This window comes from Archocentrus centrarchus, chromosome 4 (assembly GCF_007364275.1).
Source record: "Archocentrus centrarchus isolate MPI-CPG fArcCen1 chromosome 4, fArcCen1, whole genome shotgun sequence".
Lineage (NCBI taxonomy): Eukaryota > Metazoa > Chordata > Actinopteri > Cichliformes > Cichlidae > Archocentrus > Archocentrus centrarchus.
Genome location: NC_044349.1, coordinates 28560976 through 28577808, shown reverse-complemented (window position 1 = coordinate 28577808; position 16833 = coordinate 28560976). Strand labels below are relative to the sequence as shown.

Sequence of the window (16833 nt, the reverse complement as noted above, 5' to 3'; positions counted from 1 at the left end):
GCAGTGCCACTTCTCATATGTGTTTTCTTCTGCACTTTATTTGTTCTGTTCTCCTGTTTTTTGGCTTTTCTGCCCCTGGTTCCACTCCATCGAAAAATCCTGGAAACGCCCCTGCGTTAATGTTCACACTGTGTTTATTTTAAGCTAAGCGTCTGTGTCGACTCCACCCCTCCGCCTTTACTACGGACAACGTCGGTGCACAAAACACGCAGCTCTAAATGCCGCCCCGAGCCTCGCACTTCCATGGTGACGAATCCAAACCGGAGATCGTCGGCGCTCTTTTCAAACCACTTTACCGCGGAAACGTGTCAACTCAGAGCCGATGATTGTCTGACTACCAGAGAAATATATGCCACCCTATAATGAGGCTCGTGCAAGTCACCGGTCCAAGAAAAGGGAAGCTTACTGTCGGTGATGTAGAGTTACGCTGGACGAGCTAACGCTAGCCACCAGGAAAGCACTTCCAGGGTAAGACGAGCTGGAATTGTTCTGGGATTTAACGCTAGCTTACTGGTAGTCAAGCGTTGCTAACTAACAGGTCACCGCAGGTAAAAGCAGGTACCTCGGTATTTATCCACACACAAGGTTAATATCTCTGATTAGCTAATATGCTTAAAGTTAAACTTGCTAATTAACATTAGCAAACATTAAAAAAAAAATCCGCTGATTTGTTTTTGTTTTAAACCCAACACAAGTCTTACATAACTAGAGTTATGAGTAATATATTTTTAGTAAATATCTAAATTTATATGCCTTCTTTATTGATGTAACAGGTGCCATGCTGTGGTAGCTTCAGTATCACATGACTAGCGATGCAGCCATGCCTGTGTTGTGTTGTTGTGGGTTTTTTCTCTTTGGAAACACAATTAGGTAGGAGGCATGGATGGGCTCCCCCACGAAATTAAATCATCAGATAGACTTTTAGAGAACTCGTATGCATCAGTTTGTTCAGTTCTGCATGAGTTTATGGTAGAAATGTCTGGATTTTAATACTTAGTCTCAACTTTTCCCATTTAATTCTCTGGTGAGTTTTCCCAGGCTGAACGTCAAAGTCAGCGAGGAATGAGCTGATTTGTGTATATTTGGAGAAGACATCTTGTTAAATGTGCTCAGTGATAAATAAACCTCTCATAATCACTCAGATGTGCTACAGGAAGATTCCTGCTAATTTGCAAATCATTTGCACATTCAAAACATGTATTATGTTGAGTTATGTATTGTTAAACTCGACACTGTTACCTTAAGAGTAGCTGGAAAATTATCAGTAATCTTAAATTTTAAAGAAAGTGGCTCTGCTTCTGGTGATAAAATGTTCCAGTATTGGAGCGTGTCCTTTTTTTTTCTCCTGGCTTTTTCATGGTTATAAACCTGTCTGAATGCTCACAGCACCAGAGGAGTAAATTCTGTGTTAGTCTGTATGGAAGTACGTTTCTGCCAGTGGGGGAAAAAAAAAAATCCGGATTGGCAGAGCTAAGTTGAAATTTCTAGTTCTTATCTCACATTTTCGACTTACTAACAAAAATTTAAAGTTTTTTTCTCAGAGCTTTGAGTTAAAAAGTCTAAATTTTGAGATACTAACCCACAATTTTATTTTATGGATAGCAAACAAAGCTCATGTCTTGATTTGGAAGGACAAATATATGTGTTCAAAATGTTTTGGGGTCTGTGTCCCCTACATATCCCATCTATGTTAGAACGTTTAGCCAGCAAAAAAACAGAAGTGACACATCACTGCCGTGAGTTAACATTGTCTTATTTGCAGTTAGGTTTATAGCAGTCGCTGAGGTCGATATTGGCTGATATCAAGGTGCATCCTGACATCCCAACCATGACCAGCAATGCAGAAAGGAAGTTTCTCAATTTGCGAAAACGTCTGGATCAGCTGGGCTACCGGCAGCCACTGGGAATTGAGTCGCTACCACTTGTGGAGAAACTCTTCAGGTGAAACCTCTGAATCATCTTCACATGCTGCCTTCGTTCTCGTAATATCACCATGTGGTCCAGTGTAGTTCAGCCATGTCTTTCTCTGCGTTACAGTGACTTGGTCCACACCACTGAAAGTCTACGCAATGCCAAACTGTCAGCAGGGAAGACTGAGAAAGAAAGCCGAAACGTTGACTCTCTTCTGGAGCCATACAGGACAGAGAATGCCCGAGTGATCAGGGAAAACAATGAGCTACACCTTGAGCTCCTGAAACTGAAGGAGGAGAAAGATCGTGTCATTGGAGGTAATTACTCGATTATGACCAGCCAGCGCTGCCTTCTCAGCACAATCCGAAACATTTTCCCCAAAATCGTCATGTGCATACCACATTCACGTTCCAGAGCTCAAAACCCACATCAGAAAACTGGACCACGAGACGACTGATCTGAAGTTTTTAAATAATCAGTATGTGCACAAGGTTCGCTGCCTGGAGAAGGATAGCAAGGCCAAGTCTGAACGCATCCAGCAGCTTCAGGAGAAGAACCTGCAAGCTGTTGTGCAGACACCAGGTAATGGCAGGCGAGGTCAGACCTAAGCTCTTTGATAATGGATGGAAAATGCTAGTTGGCATCTGGCTATATTTGTTTTTGATCCTTCTTCACTCTCTCGTGCATTCACAGGTGGAAAAAAGCGCAGTATTCCTTTCAGACGGCAGAGAATGCAGATTGATGAGCTTGTACCTCCGTCTTCTACATCAGCGTATCCTGTGCAGCAGCCTGATGATCCCTATATAGCGGACCTGCTGCAGCTGGCAGATGGAAGGTTTGTTTTCTTCTGTGACCAAGAGTTGTTGCAGGCGTTTGATGGAGCTGTCGATTCTTAATGCTTGCATTGGCACGTACTCTGTCTGACTCGCTCTAATTTTTGTATAGAATCCAGGAGTTACATGAAGACATCGTGAAATTAAAACTAGACCTCGAAAATGCTCAGGAATTTGCAAAACGTTTAAATACACAGGTGAGTAAGTTAAATGGGTGCATATTACATTGTGAATATTTTAAGCTGTCACAGAGGTAATCAGTTTTTTTTTGTTTTTTTTTAATTAAATGCACTTCGGTTAGGTGGAGGAGAGGGACAGAGAGATTGACCGCCTGAATCGCGCACTTTGTGGGGGGCGACCTCATGATGTAATTTCCCTTGAAGCTCAGAACATCAGCAATGAAAAACTGATCGCCCACCTTAACCTGCAGGCAAGCACTGCGGTCACAGCACGATAGTTTTGAAAATTCTGGGGAAGGAAAGGGGGTTTGAATGGTTGTTGGTACTTGGGAGCAATCTCTTGAGCTGTGTGTGCGCAGATTGATTACTTACAGGAGACCAACAGGACACTGGAGCAGAAAATAGACGGACTGCGGCAGAAAAAACAGGATGCCTCCACCGAAGTAGCCAATCTGTCTTTAAAGAACCTGGAACTGTGTGAAGAGCTGACGCACATCGACGATCTCGCGAAGAGGATGGAGATGGACAAAGAGCGCGTGCTGGAAACGGCTGATATGGAGCTACAAGACACTAAAGTGAGCAATGTGATCGGAGAGAAAATCAAAATATATGCTGGATTTATAGGCGTAAAGTCATTAAGTGTTATTTTTATCTTCTCAACAGAAAGAAATTCAAAGGCAGCAGAAAATGATCAAAGATCTGGAGGATATTATCACAAACACAAGAAGGGTATGTACACAGTATACCCTGTTCTTACATTATATATAATAGATATTTTTGCCTAAACTGGTATTACTTGAAATTATTAACTTCAGGAGCAGTCTGAAAGTGACTTTGAAAAAGATCGTCTGAGAGATCAGCTGGTGGACCTCAAAGAGCAGAATGAGAAGATGGAGGGACTGGTGAATTTCCTGGAGGATGAGAAAACTAGGCTTCAGGACAAAGTGGAGAAAATGGCGGCAGCCGGTGAGCAGCAGTTTGGTATAACTCAGCATCTTTGCGTTGTTATATTGTTGCACTTCTTATTCTTATTTGTCTTAGACAAAGATCTGGTGCTGGAGTTGGAGGCCATGCGTGCAAAATATGGCGTTTGTGGAAGGGAACGCTCCCCATCTCGTCTCGATGCGTTTGTCAAGAGTCTAGAAGAGGAGAGGGATTGCTATCGCAAAGAAGCTGAGCGCTACAAAAGGGCCAGAGGAGCCGGTGCTCGTGACTTAAGCCCCAGTTCTAGTCCAAGTAGGGGCAGGAGTCCAGGGTCCAAAGTGGTCAGGGTAAGAGACAATTGAAGGAAAAAAATAAGAAACTGGTGAACAAGTAAGGTTGTTTCATATTACAGTGATGCAAAAGAATGACTTTAAATTTTCAGGCAAGTGTTGCAGAAGCAGAGCTTCTTCATGTAATTAAGGAAAGAGATGAGCTGAAGGTCGCTCTGGCGGACTTTGAGAAGCACTTGGAGGACATTCAGAATGATGTGAAGGCCCTCAGCAATGAGAGGGACCATTTCAAAACCCTCTTTAAACAAGTAAGTTTCACATACATTCTACCATCAATTATGAATAAAACATTTTTCTTACACTTAAACGATTCTCGTTCATTTAGGCTCAAGATGACCTGAAGCTGGCCCGCAGAGGAGATGTGTCGAGTAATGTCATGAAACTACAGGAGGAGATAAAACGAACAGAAGCAAAACTCGAGCAGATGACAACTGAAAGAGACACACTGATGGAGAGGTTAAAGGTCGGTCCAAGAATAAGGCCTTTGATTCTGAATCACTGTTACAGTTCTGTGGACACATGTTGTGCATATATATCTGCAGGTCACTCAGACTTCAGCTCTAACAGACAGACAAGGAGAGGAGAGGAGGATTCTCGACCTTGTGAACACTGTTCAGAGTGTGAGTGGGATGGATGGATTTCAGTCAATAGGTTGAAATGTTTTGAAGCTACCAGAGCTCATATTTGAAGTCACACAATCCTGTGATATTATGTAATGTTCATAAATGTTTTTCTTGGAGTGCAGTTGGAACGGGAGAGACTGGACCTCCAATCACAAGTACGCCTGCTGAAGGAGAGCAAGAAGGCTGCAGAGGAGGAGCTGAAGGTTCGGTCCGCTGCTCTGGTCCACAGTGCAGAGGAGGTCACGCAGCAGAAGGCTGAGTCTAACGCTCTGAGGTTTGAAGTGTTTGTTATATCTGCTGCACGCACTTCCACTTCAGGGTTTTTCTAAGATAATTGATTAATGGTGCCATAATTATGATCTGTAAATCAGTGTTAAATAAATATTCTATTACAAATGTATCAAATATGTCATGTGATAGAACAGTTCCATGACACTTCGTATAAATTTAAAATGGGGTTGGAAAAAAAAAAAAGTTATCAGATCACTTACTTGAAGTCCTGTTCAGACCATTTGGATTGCACATCTTAGATTTATGTGTTTTTTGGTCAGTATTCTGTTTGGGGTTTCAGGACACTACAGTAGAACTCCTGACCATCAGGGCTGGACACTGCTGGCTCTTTAGTCACTGGATTTATAGCCAGATACACAGCTGTCATTGTTAGTGATGATTCTCTGCATGGAACTTTGTTCAGTACAAAACAAAAGTCGAACAAATCAGATGCACTGCCGGAAGTGGTCAGAATAGGACTTCCAGGAGTGATCTAAAAATTGCAGCTGTGCTGGACGCTGTCCTTTGGCAAGGATATGATCTTGATTTATGATTTTTTTTAATGGATGGAGTAGCAGAACTTTTTAATCGCACACTATATAAAGTGTCCCAAATGTCCACAAATGTATTAAATCAGACACAGAAAAGAAAGGGAACATATTGGTTTCTTTAGACTACCTATCATCATACCTTCTGAAAGCTCTCATTATTCCCGTAAAAGGAACCAAATAACCAAAATATAATGATGACTTGATGCTCCACTAAGGGGTTGTTATACTTGTCACCAGCTTGTTACAGAGCTTTTCCCTGTCTGTCTGTAGGCTGCTACAGGAGCAGATGGAGAAGTCATTGTCTGATACTCAGCACAGGCTGTCTGTGAAGATGAATGAGCTGCATGCCGCCCATGTGCAGATTGACAAACTTGAGGAGAAAATGGGTAAATATGTCGCAACGGTCACTGATGTGGTGTTCCGCCTTTTTCTGTATGGCTCCTTTCCTGTTTGCTTAATTATAGTTTGCCTTACAGGGGAGCTGAGTCAGCAGAGCTCCAAGCACAAGGAGGAAGTAGCCGTCCTTCAGAAGTCAATCTCTGCCCTGGATAAAGAAAAAGATGCTCTGCAGGATGAGGTGGACCAAAAGACTGAGAAACTGGTCGCTCTGCAGGAGGAACTAACCAACAAGGTAGCCCAAAAAGATAAAATAAATAAAAATGGTTCAAAATGACAAATGTTTATGAAAGGATCATTTTTTTATGTCTGCTTTGAAACAATACTCACATGCCCATGTATACAGAAAGTTAATGACCTCTTTCTTTCTTTCCATACTGGCCTTGAAATGTTTCCTTTTTAAAGGGTTTCCACCACTATAAAAATATCAAGTGGGAAGCTTTGAGTGCAGCTGGAAGCCTCAAAAATCCCAGAGTGTCATGACACACATGGGCAAATCTCACTTTTGACCCCTAACGTTGAGTTCACCATGACAGCTGTCTCCGTGAAAATTGCTGTCTAGTTAATTAACTCTGTGAAGCATGGGAGTGTATCACCACTTCCAAAAAATCATGAGCTTCATTGCGTTCTACAAGAGCACTTTTCAAAACCATGCGTGTCCAAGATCGAGCAAGTGTGAGAGGGGAGTCGAAATGCTGAGAGAAGCGGAAGCGTACTTGGACCTGGATTATTAAGCACAGTGTGAACAGAGGCTAGTGGGGGAATAAGGAGGAGGGACAGTTGTGCTTGGGCGCTGTATAAGTCTCATGAAAGCACACCCTTTCTGTGTTTTTAGTGCAGACTTCACCCCTTAAAAATGTTGGCTCCCTTGCATGTCAGCATGTAATCTTGGGAGATTGATGGGATACAGAGAAACGCGCTCAGCAGATTTAACTGACTGAGTCTTCATTTTCCCTTTGGGTAAACTTAAGGGATTTATTCCGGGTGCAGCATCTTAAACTGAGACTGAGTCCATGATATAAACATTGCCTGTCTTCCCCTTTATGAAAGCCTCTGCTTTCATAACTGTAAGCTTTTACCATGTAACTAATGGAGAGATGCGTCCACTTTACCTTTTTTTTTTTTTTTTTTTTTTTTTTTTTAAGAGCATATTTTGATCTTGAACTGAAACATGGCCCAAGGAACAAACCGTGGATTTGGAAAATTGTTACATTCCTAGCATTCATGTACACAAAGAGGGCTGTTGGTGGCGAGTTGTACTCCATGCCTTACACAGGAATGAGTTGGGGTTTTCTTCACGGCCACTGTGGAGAGGAGGAATAGAGACAATGACTAGTAACTATTTACATGCAGACATGAGTTTTGTATCAAAATAGACTTTACGTTTGCACCTATGTACAGGTTGTTCTTAAGCTGAACTTCTTGATATTTACACAGGAAAAGACCCTTGAAGATGTGAGACTCACAGTCACAAACATGGACAGCTCATTAGCGTGAGTACTGTTGGCTCTATTGCAAGTAGATGTTAGGATAAAAGCCCAATACAAGAAATCAAGTATTTATTCTAACAAACCAATATAACTGTCACATTTTATTTTATTTATTTTTTTATTCTTTCAGTCAGCTGAAAGGAGCGTTAAACAGTCGCGAGAGGGAGCTGAGCAGCCTCCGGAGACAGCTGGATGCGTCTCAGGAGGAGCTGGCTGCACTCAGGAGAGAGAGAGAAGTTACAATCCGAGAGAACAGGAGACTGCAAGATGACCTGGCCACAATGACCAGAGAGAACCAAGTAAAAACAACGTCTTACTGTAATCACTCAGCTGCCATGTCTTCTGTGTCATGTACAAAAAAAAGGAATTAACACCAACGGTTTATCTTTTTGTCCAGGCTGTACATGTGGAAATGGAAGAGGCTTTGCATGAGAAGGATGAGCTGAAGATGAGGGTCCATGCTTACATTTCTGAAGTGGCCAGAATAGAGAAACTTATTACCTCAAAGGCAAGAAAATAGTCCTGTGTTCCTATAGCTGTTTGAGACTCTGTGAACTAGATGTTCTGTTACTTCTGTGCAAATTTATACATATTATAATTACCTGGACATCTTTCTGTTGACACCTCTGTTGACCCACAGGAGCAGGACAACAGGGATTTGCTGGAGCGGTTCAGGTTGGCGCACATCGAGATGGAGGAGAGGCAGCAAAAGTTACTGCAGGCTGAAGGCCTGAGTAACTCCATCCGCCTGGAGCTGCTCTCTTCAGACACAGAACGCAGACGCCTCCGAGACGCTGTCGGACAACAGGAGAAAGAAATGCAGCAGGTGAGACGTGGCGTGAGGAAAAAGCAGCTTATTCACGTTGATGTTATGGAGACATTTCTAGCAGCTATCCCAGGTTAGCAAGTGAGATGAATCTTAATGTTAGTCTTTATATGAATGTGATTTTAAATGTACCTTTTCACTTTTCTGTTTCTCCCAAGCACACGCAGGCGCTCCAGGCTTATGAGGCCCAAGTTTCCTCACTGGTTCGTGGGATGTCCCGACTAGAGGAAGAGCTACAGAAAGCACAGGAAGAGAAGGCCGCTCTCCTCTCTGATCTGGCTTCTGTTAGGGAGCTCTGCGTTAAACTGGACTCCGGCAAGGAACTCATCGCACGTCAGCTCACCTCCAAAAGCATGGACCTCGAGCGGGTGAGGCATGCTGTGGTGCTGGCCTATTTATTAGCTTGTTTCTTCTGGTATTGGCAGTGAAGTGGTTGCATCTCACTCCACTTGCTCTCTTTTCCGTCAAACATAGTTATGATGTATGTGCCGTTTGATTTTAGGTCACGGGAGAACTGGAGGATGTCCAGTCGGAGGCGGAGCTTCTCAAGAAGCAGCTAGCCAGCGAGAGGCTGACTGTGCGCAACCTCGAGACGTTACTCTCCACAAATCGGCAAAAGGAGTTCCAAACGCATCTGACGGTCAGCGAACGAGAGTCGGAGCTGAAACTGCTGCGTGACCGGCTCACCCTGGCTGATAGCAAAACGTAAATAAGTCCGTCATTATACTCGATCAAATGGGATAAAATCTCATTCTTAAAGAAAAAGTTGGTGATTTGTGTGTCTGCTTAAAGTGCAGAGCATGCCAGGGAGGTGTCCCAGCTCCGTGGCAAGGCGTCTCAATTGCAGACAGAGATTGATGTTCTGAAACGGCAGCTGACCTCTGAGCGCTTTGAACGGTGAGCTCCAAGACCATTTATCTTTACACTGTTGTCATAGGGGCGTATTTGCTTTAGTTGCAATTCCCTTTGGGGGATTAATAATCTATCTGTGAGTGATACTGAGTAATCTGATGGCAATTGTTTCTAGATTAATCAAATAGAAATATATATTTTCATTTCCCAGCATTCAAGATGATCTCTCAAGTCCTCCAAAGCTTTTTTTTGCAGCTACAGCCATGTTATGAATCTACTTAGTGATGCAGAGCAGATGGAAAAATCGCATCCTTATCATATTATTTGGTATTGGCCTAATCTGAACTCTAAACCAGATGTCACATTGAGCGGAACCACTGCTGCAAGTGTTGATGCAAAAGTTAAAACTCCATCTTATCACTCAGCTAATATGATGCATCCCGCAGCCTCATAATTACATGAGTTGATGTAACAGCAGTTTTCAAACTAATTTATTTCCCCAGCTTAAAAAGTTTTTAAACTAAGATCCAGTTAAAAAAAAAAACAGTCAATGTGTGATCTTTTTGTAGCATCTTAAGACATTTAAGTTTAAGGTACAGCAGTAAAAGTTTTGTACTTGGAGCTGAAACCTCACCAGTGTTGATCCATGAGAAAGTTGTGAAAGTAGGCCTACAAATGCAGTATTTACTGCAGTTTAATGTAGCTACATGTACAAGGGCATAACCATGGATACAAATACTTTGACACAGTGTTTCATTGCCTCTCTCTGCTGCCTCAGTGAAAGGGCACTTCAGGAAATGCGCAGACAGGGTCTGTCATTCTCCACCCTGCAAACCTCATCCTCCATCAGTGCCTCCAGTAGCCCTCATCACATCTCCCCAGAACGCTCCATCCTCCGATCTCTTGATCGCTCCACTGACAAACTGGCAGACAAGTAAGCTCCAAACATGAAAATGATGAAACCTTTTTTTTTTTTAATTCAAGATTATTAAACTGTAGGTGAAAGAGACTTAAAACCAACATGGTCTTAAGTAGAGTTTCTCTAAAAACTGCCATTATTTCACACTTTTCAAACCTCTTTCCTTCCTTCTCTGTTCAGGAGCGTGAGCTTCAAAGACTGACTGCCACAAAAATAAAATGAAGGAACCGACGAGCGAGTCAGAAACTATTAGAAGCTTGTGAGTGACGTCTTGAGTCTGGACATAAAAAGTGAAGGCCTCTGCAGACCTCAGCACAGTTAAACGTGCAGAGTACCTCAGCGAAACTGTATTGCTCCGTTCAATAAAAGTGTACCCAGGACTGAAATAGGTGGTGGTGGTTGTGCACTAAAGGTAAAAACTGTTCTAACATTTTTAATTTCTGAATTCTTTACTTGAACTGCAGAGTATTTTGTACAGCCACTGATTTTTAAAACAAACAAACAAAAAAAAAAAGTCATGAATTAGTCCCTGAAGTAATTTTGTATTTTGTTTGATGTTCATGTTTTTAACAATGCTTAACTTATTCACAAAATAAAGTGATGCAAAAATAAGAAACTGCAGCAGTGTACGTCACAAAAAGTAAAATTTACTTTTATTAAATGGTAAATAATCTTAGCTGTAGGAAAAGAGGGGCAAGGGTGGGGGGGGGGGGGGGGGGGGGAGCTGGGAATGAGAGGCTGTGACTGAGCATTAAATAAGCTTGATTCGAAACCCTCAACCATCCCCGAACATGGTGTTTGTGTTTTAGCCTGCTAAACCACTGAATGCCCACTAAAACCATTGAACTACCTTTTTTTTTTCTTTCTAAAGTCTACAGTGCATAGAGAAACAAAACACAGAGTTTGGTCTTTCAACCATGTTAACATTTCCATGATTGTGTACTGAGCTGGTTTATTTACTGTAACAGTCGATATACTGTATGGTTTGGTGACCTTTTCCTTTGCATCTGATTTCAAGCTTTAGTGGTTTTGAAGTCGAGTGAAGTCTTCCAGTAATCATCATTTTAAAAAGATATGCAGGCATCAAGTAAACCTGTGTAACAGCTCTTAAAATACTATTTGCTCCCTAAAAATAGTACAAATGATTCTCTATAAAAAATAATCTTAAAACTATAAAGCATTGCACGTTTAATGCCGACAGTGTTCAGTGGTTGTGTTGGGGAGAGGGTATGTAAATAGAGAAAAGTCTAAAATATACTTGGGCAGAAGTTCTCTCAGTAGCTTCTGTGGTAAGCTGCACAAATAGTAGTGTAATGTTTCTGTGGTGACCGGCTTGTACCACGTTTGCCTCTCTGGGAAGTGAACATGAGGAGGCACTCCAACACGCTGGAGCACAAACTCGGCGTCGCTTTCCAGGCGCTCGTGGGAGCCAATGAAATCATAGGAAACGGCACAAGGTTGGCATAAGTTATACACGGGCATCCAGTGCTCGTTCATGTGCTCCACGTCCTCGTCTAGCAAGTAACGGACAAACTCTGCGAAAGTCACATCGTCTCCTGTCACAGCCGCATCCTTAGCGCGACCCTTTCTGTAGCGCTTAATGATCTCCACGCCGTACTTTTTCTGGTAGGACTGGATCTCTCCAAACTTGTTCCTGTATGCGGAAAGCAGGCGCTCCATGGGCTCCCTTACAAACATGAACTTGAAGTAGTGCTTGAGGCGGTAGCGGATCTCCTCGGGCTTCAGAGAGGACAGGAAGACCAGGCCACTGTGGTGGTCCATCTTGATGTTGACGTCCACGTTCTCCAGGGCTCCGCTCAGGACCTTCAAAACCTTCTTCCAGTTGGAGCAGGCCACTTTGGGGACGTAGCAGTAGAGGAAGCGATACTCGTCGTTCACGAGGATGTGCTGCAGCAGCGTCTTCCTCTGCGGGGGGCTCAGTGACCAGATGCTGTGAGGCATGTTTTTCTGACTGCACACGGTTCTGATGGTCCGGTTACGGATCTCTTGGAGGATCTAACGGTGAACAGAAACCAGTCACTTAGAGGTGCGTTCCATTAATTTTACACAAAAATATCACTTGGCAAGTTATGGTAAGGAAGGAAGAACAATACAAGCATCAAATTAAAAAATATTGAAACATTCTGGACACTAAAGTTCAGGATGTCTTGGCCCTCAAACACAAAGTTGAGGTTTCTGCCAGTTTATGTAAATTATGTAAATGTTTAGTTTCATTTGCGTGTTCAGTCGTTTCAGTGATAGTTTTAGTTTTCTTAATATGGAGGGTATTTATCAGAGGAAGATTTTTTTTTTTTTTCGTGAGGTCAGAATGCAAACAGCACTTTTTCAAAACGTTTGACTTCCTGAGTTTAAACATCTGCACTAGAATCTCATGATTTGGAAGATTGTGACAGAGGCATTTCCTGTGTTTCCATTTCATTTGAGTTTTTCGAGTGCCTAATGATTTGTTTTTTACTTTGAGATCAGTTTGGAGATGGAGTTGCAAATTACTCCGTTAAAGCACAAATATGACAATGAGCTTCAATCTAATATGAATGCAAGTACTGAGGTGGTAGAGACTTTCTGCATCTGCCTCTGTGAGAGGAGCTGAAACAGATGTTCAGTGTCCAGCTGCATGTCCAGTGACTGATACACGGGGGTGGTCAGGGCTCTTGTATTATCTACAGCCATTCACCAACAATTATTTCAGTTCATATCTAATTTTAGTTTAGTTTTAGTTCACTTTCCCCCCAACTTTTCTAGGAGTAGTGCCATAAAGATGTTTAAATATTATTTACTTGCACTTTTATTATAGGCTGCGGTGATCCACAGATGTTTAAATCCGTCTTAAAAGTCTTGCAAAAGCAGTTTCTGTTTTAATGAGAATTGAGCGTTTACATAAACCAACCTAAAACTGTTTTTTTTTTTTTTTTTCTTCACACGCACCACTGAAGAAACTGCTCTAAAGCCCTTAAGCTTCCCGTTTATGACCGATCAGCAACTATTATGAAACATACAGACGAACTAAATCTCTTCTGGTTGAGTCTGTTCACTTGGAGAAAAGCGCAGCTGCGTTCCCCTACCTGGGACTCCACGTCTGCGGCGTCTGCGCTGCGTTCCCCCGCCTGCCGGCTGAAGTCGAGCCGCCTGCCGTTACCGCGGGGTGAAGGCGTCTCCATGCCGTTGAGCATTCCTTTCTCTATCATGAGCAGCAGGCCTCCGGATGCTATGATCACCAAAAAGGTTAGCAGCGACGGCAGCACGGCGGAGCTGCGGCGGACGGAGCCCGAGTTCACCGCTGACATGAAGTTTATAATCGAGGCGCTCCGAGGTCCTCCGCTCCTCTTCATCCTGTAGTCCTGCCTGCGAGGGAACATGCTTTGTGTCCCGCTTGTCTGTTTGATGCCTGCCAGCTTTTGTAAGTTTCACGCTAACTACAAAGTCTGTAAACCCCCTCTTGTTACCTACCACGTACCCATACTTAAGTTCAAAAGTGCGTGAAGTGTGTTATTGTAGGTTAATATAGGCACTTCCTGTTTAGAGTGTCAAAATAAAAGCACCCTCGACGCTGCAAACTTCTTGTTTGCTGATTAATTTTTATCTAACTTTGATCTCAGGCGGGCTGGAAAAATGAAACCACTACATCTTAATCTGTATTTTCTTAAGTGTAAAGAAATAACACGGAGACGCTGGATGGATATTCTCAGGAGCTTGAAAAAAGCGACTGGACTTAAAGTTTCTTGAAGACGTTTCATCTCTCATTCAGCTCTAAAGCCAACTGGTGGAGACACCCTGGTATTTAAACCCCAGTTCATGTGTATAATCATATGCGCCAAGGTGTGAAAAAAAGGCCCGGTTCATTACAATGAGTGGTTTCAGGTGAAACTGTGAAAGAAGTCTTTAAAGACTATTGGACTATTATTGCACAATGTAAATATTATAATCTATAATTCCATGTAAAAGTGTGTATAGTATATAGAGTATAGTGTATAGTGTGAATTACTTATTTTTATTTTTATTCTTCTTATTTATATGTGTGTGTATATATGGTTACAGGTACAAAATACATTTCACTGTGCATTGTACTGTGTATAACTGTGCATGTGACAAATAAACACTATCTTATCTTATCTTAAAGAAGCCATCTATGTCCACTGTGAACGACCATCACTGAACAGAGGTGGTGGATTACGACAACAACCGTCTCCCATTTACAGTGCAGTCCTGAGCTCCCTTCCCAGGCGCCTCAGCCCCCACTCACACCTTTCTTCTGGTGACCTCAACAAGTCACTTAATTGAGTGGGGCGAAATCTCACAGCGGCTCTGGACCCCAGGGCGCATGTTTTAAACAGATGTTTGAAGCTGAAAAATAAATGTAATAATTTCTGTAGAGTACTCACATCCTTTTTCTCTCTAGGAGTTTTTCAACCGCGCAAACTCATATCAAGCTAACGAGAACATAGATTTTCAAAGTAAAATTCTTACTAATATGTTTAAGTACAACAAAAGCAAACCCATAAAAACTAAATGTAGAAACTTTTTAGAGAGCTTTTTAGGCTCAATTTATTTTTATATAGGTATGTTTTCATCTAATCGTGTGTTGTGTGTGTGTGTGTGTGTGTGTGTGTGTGTGTGTGTGTGTGTGTGTGTGTGTGTGTGTGTGTGTGTGTGTGTGGAGGGGAACCATTGTACTTACACCAGGACAGTGCAGAAAAAGGCGCAAACGCACTTATCCTTAGCACCTCCTCCTTGGAGGGGAAGGTATCCCCATGCATGCTGGTGGATGTAGTTCAGTTAGCATTGTGTGCTTTTACCTCATTCAGACATAGCTCGGCAGATCCTCAACTAATCCATGGTCCCTTGCCTCAGAACTTTTATTTAAACATGAATCAGATGTCAAAAGTATTTCGATTTTGAAAATATACAGTTTTGAAATATAAATCAGTACTCAATACAAAGCCTAAATATTTACAGCACCACAAAACTGCTTCGCCCAAAGCTGGAATCACTGATGCCACTGAGCCTAAGATGAACTAAGGCTAGAAATTCATCAGTGACTGGCGGGAGAAGCAGCTGTAGATTCAGCCCACCATTATTTTTGTTCCAACTTAATGACAACCAAGGCAAAATAATAAGATAAACAACCATACTTTAATCTTGTTTTTACTATATACGTGTACTTTTCTTGTATGAATAAACAATATTTTTTGACCACCAATAAACTGAGTAGAAGACTGTCGTGAGTATAGACAAAAAGTTCTAACTAGTAACGCTGCATAGTCTTTTCCTGATTTAGGGTTCTTCCTCCTCATCAGTCCTCTCCCACCACAGCCTGGGTCTCAGTATCAAAGTATCTGACCCTTGGTTCTTTTGTACAGCCCCTGAAAAATATACAGTATAATTATCAAGAAAAATGTGATCACGTAATAAGGTTGGTGTCAGGAGATGAGACATCATGATTTCATGGGCTGTAGAGAGAACTGCACAATGGCAAAAGCTCCAGCTATGATATATACTACAATTCTCTAAATTCTGACCATATAGTACTTAATAAATATCACGGCCACCAAGTGCTTGTGAGCGGATAATAATAAAAAAATTATCCGTGTTTAAGCTGGAAGGCGATAGAAACACTGGAGCTGAGCTGTGATGTCATCAAGCCCGCTGGTGTTCCAACTGAAAAATAATCCCTCGTACTTGGGAAGTTTGTACTTGTCAAGTACGCAAGTTCGAGCTTGCATACTTGAGTATTGAGAAACGGCCCGTGACTTGAAAGTGCAGACTTCAATCTACGTATCAGTTTTTAAATCGCGTCAATAGCTCAGGTAAAACCAGAGTTATGATCAATAATCTACGCCATGCCTTTTCCTGTATATTATCCTCACGTTTGCGTGCTGGAAAAAAAAAAAAAAAACCGGGAGATCCGTGATTTTCGCCAGCAGGAAGTTCTTGCGAGCAAAAACAAACACACAAAAAAATGACATCATGTTTCCTATTGGTGAAAAAACGCCCAGACAAAAACTAATTTCTCCAGTTATTCTGACATTGCATAATAAATGTGGAGGAACCTGAATATGGAGCAGCAAGTATGTTTGTGTGGGACACATTACTGAATCTTAGAGGTTGCCTGAAATGTTCACATTTCGCTTAAAAACTACTCACAGTCTATGTAGGCTACATGTTTGACATCAGTGGTGTGCAGCTCTGGCCCTTACAATGGAGGCTTTAAAGCACTTATTGAAAAAGTGTGTTTTAAAATTTGTTTAAAACCTCCCCAAAATTAGCTAAAGCTGTGACCAGGATGTTAAGAACTTGGTTTATTATTTCCTGTAGATGGTGCGAGCCTTATTAAAAACACATTCAAAGCCTTCTGATGGAATGAGTTTAAGGCAAGAAAAGAGAAAAAGGAAACGTCAAAGGAACAGCAGCACACCTCTGGAAACGATTCAATATACCAACTGGGAAAACGCTGCCCCCTGGTGGTGAATGTTTTAGTTAACCCTTTCATGCATGAATCATCAGAATCTCAGTCAAGATTTTTTTTTTGTTTTTTCCTGAGTGTTTTTATTCCTCTTTGGGCATGGGAAAACAAACAAACATGCGATTCAAATTTTGTTTATGAACCTATTGTTTGAAGCAGATAAATATGTATTTAATAAACCAATAACAGAAAAATTATATTGCATCCTCAGATCGGCTGTCACTACTG

At 41.9% G+C, this 16833-nt stretch overlaps 2 protein-coding genes across 5 annotated transcripts; one reads left to right on the top strand and one right to left on the bottom strand.

The window, feature by feature from the left end:
• Nucleotides 1-205: 205 nt before the first annotated feature.
• On the top strand, nucleotides 206-10692 carry cep135 (centrosomal protein 135). 4 transcript variants are annotated; one of them, XM_030727417.1, is made up of 26 exons: nucleotides 206-468; nucleotides 1767-1941; nucleotides 2038-2228; nucleotides 2326-2493; nucleotides 2605-2746; nucleotides 2857-2941; nucleotides 3046-3174; nucleotides 3283-3498; nucleotides 3587-3652; nucleotides 3739-3889; nucleotides 3965-4194; nucleotides 4290-4445; nucleotides 4523-4660; nucleotides 4740-4817; nucleotides 4943-5094; nucleotides 5912-6027; nucleotides 6118-6272; nucleotides 7475-7530; nucleotides 7658-7826; nucleotides 7925-8035; nucleotides 8168-8353; nucleotides 8512-8721; nucleotides 8856-9058; nucleotides 9146-9250; nucleotides 9984-10139; nucleotides 10305-10692. In XM_030727417.1, exons 2-26 carry the CDS (start codon nucleotides 1829-1831, stop codon nucleotides 10324-10326), a joined length of 3504 nt encoding a protein of 1167 aa, XP_030583277.1. In that variant the 5' UTR covers nucleotides 206-468; nucleotides 1767-1828; the 3' UTR covers nucleotides 10327-10692. The 4 variants fall into 4 exon arrangements, with proteins under 4 accessions (XP_030583277.1, XP_030583279.1, XP_030583278.1 ...); XM_030727419.1 differs by having other exon boundaries at nucleotides 1763-1941; nucleotides 3046-3111; nucleotides 3298-3498; XM_030727416.1 differs by having other exon boundaries at nucleotides 207-468; nucleotides 1763-1941; nucleotides 10305-10691.
• Nucleotides 10693-10868: 176 nt separating this feature from the next.
• chst14 (carbohydrate (N-acetylgalactosamine 4-0) sulfotransferase 14) lies at nucleotides 10869-13501 on the bottom strand. The gene is made up of 2 exons (XM_030727757.1): nucleotides 13208-13501; nucleotides 10869-12140 (listed from the first exon to the last, which is right to left on the bottom strand). Exons 1-2 carry the CDS (start codon nucleotides 13499-13501, stop codon nucleotides 11313-11315), a joined length of 1122 nt encoding a protein of 373 aa, XP_030583617.1. The 3' UTR covers nucleotides 10869-11312.
• Between the last annotated feature and the right edge of the window lie 3332 nt (nucleotides 13502-16833).

Bases quoted from the DNA above. Each gene is read 5' to 3' on its own strand.
- cep135 (XM_030727417.1), top strand. From the start codon at position 1,829: ATGACCAGCAATGCAGAAAGGAAGTTTCTCAATTTGCGAAAACGTCTG. The intron at 1,942-2,037 runs GTGAAACCTCTG...TCTGCGTTACAG, and splicing joins CTTGTGGAGAAACTCTTCAG to TGACTTGGTCCACACCACTG. The intron at 2,494-2,604 runs GTAATGGCAGGC...GTGCATTCACAG, and splicing joins AGCTGTTGTGCAGACACCAG to GTGGAAAAAAGCGCAGTATT.
- chst14 (XM_030727757.1), bottom strand. From the start codon at position 13,501: ATGTTCCCTCGCAGGCAGGACTACAGGATGAAGAGGAGCGGAGGACCT. The intron at 12,141-13,207 runs GTAGGGGAACGC...GTTCACCGTTAG, and splicing joins CCGCAGACGTGGAGTCCCAG to ATCCTCCAAGAGATCCGTAA.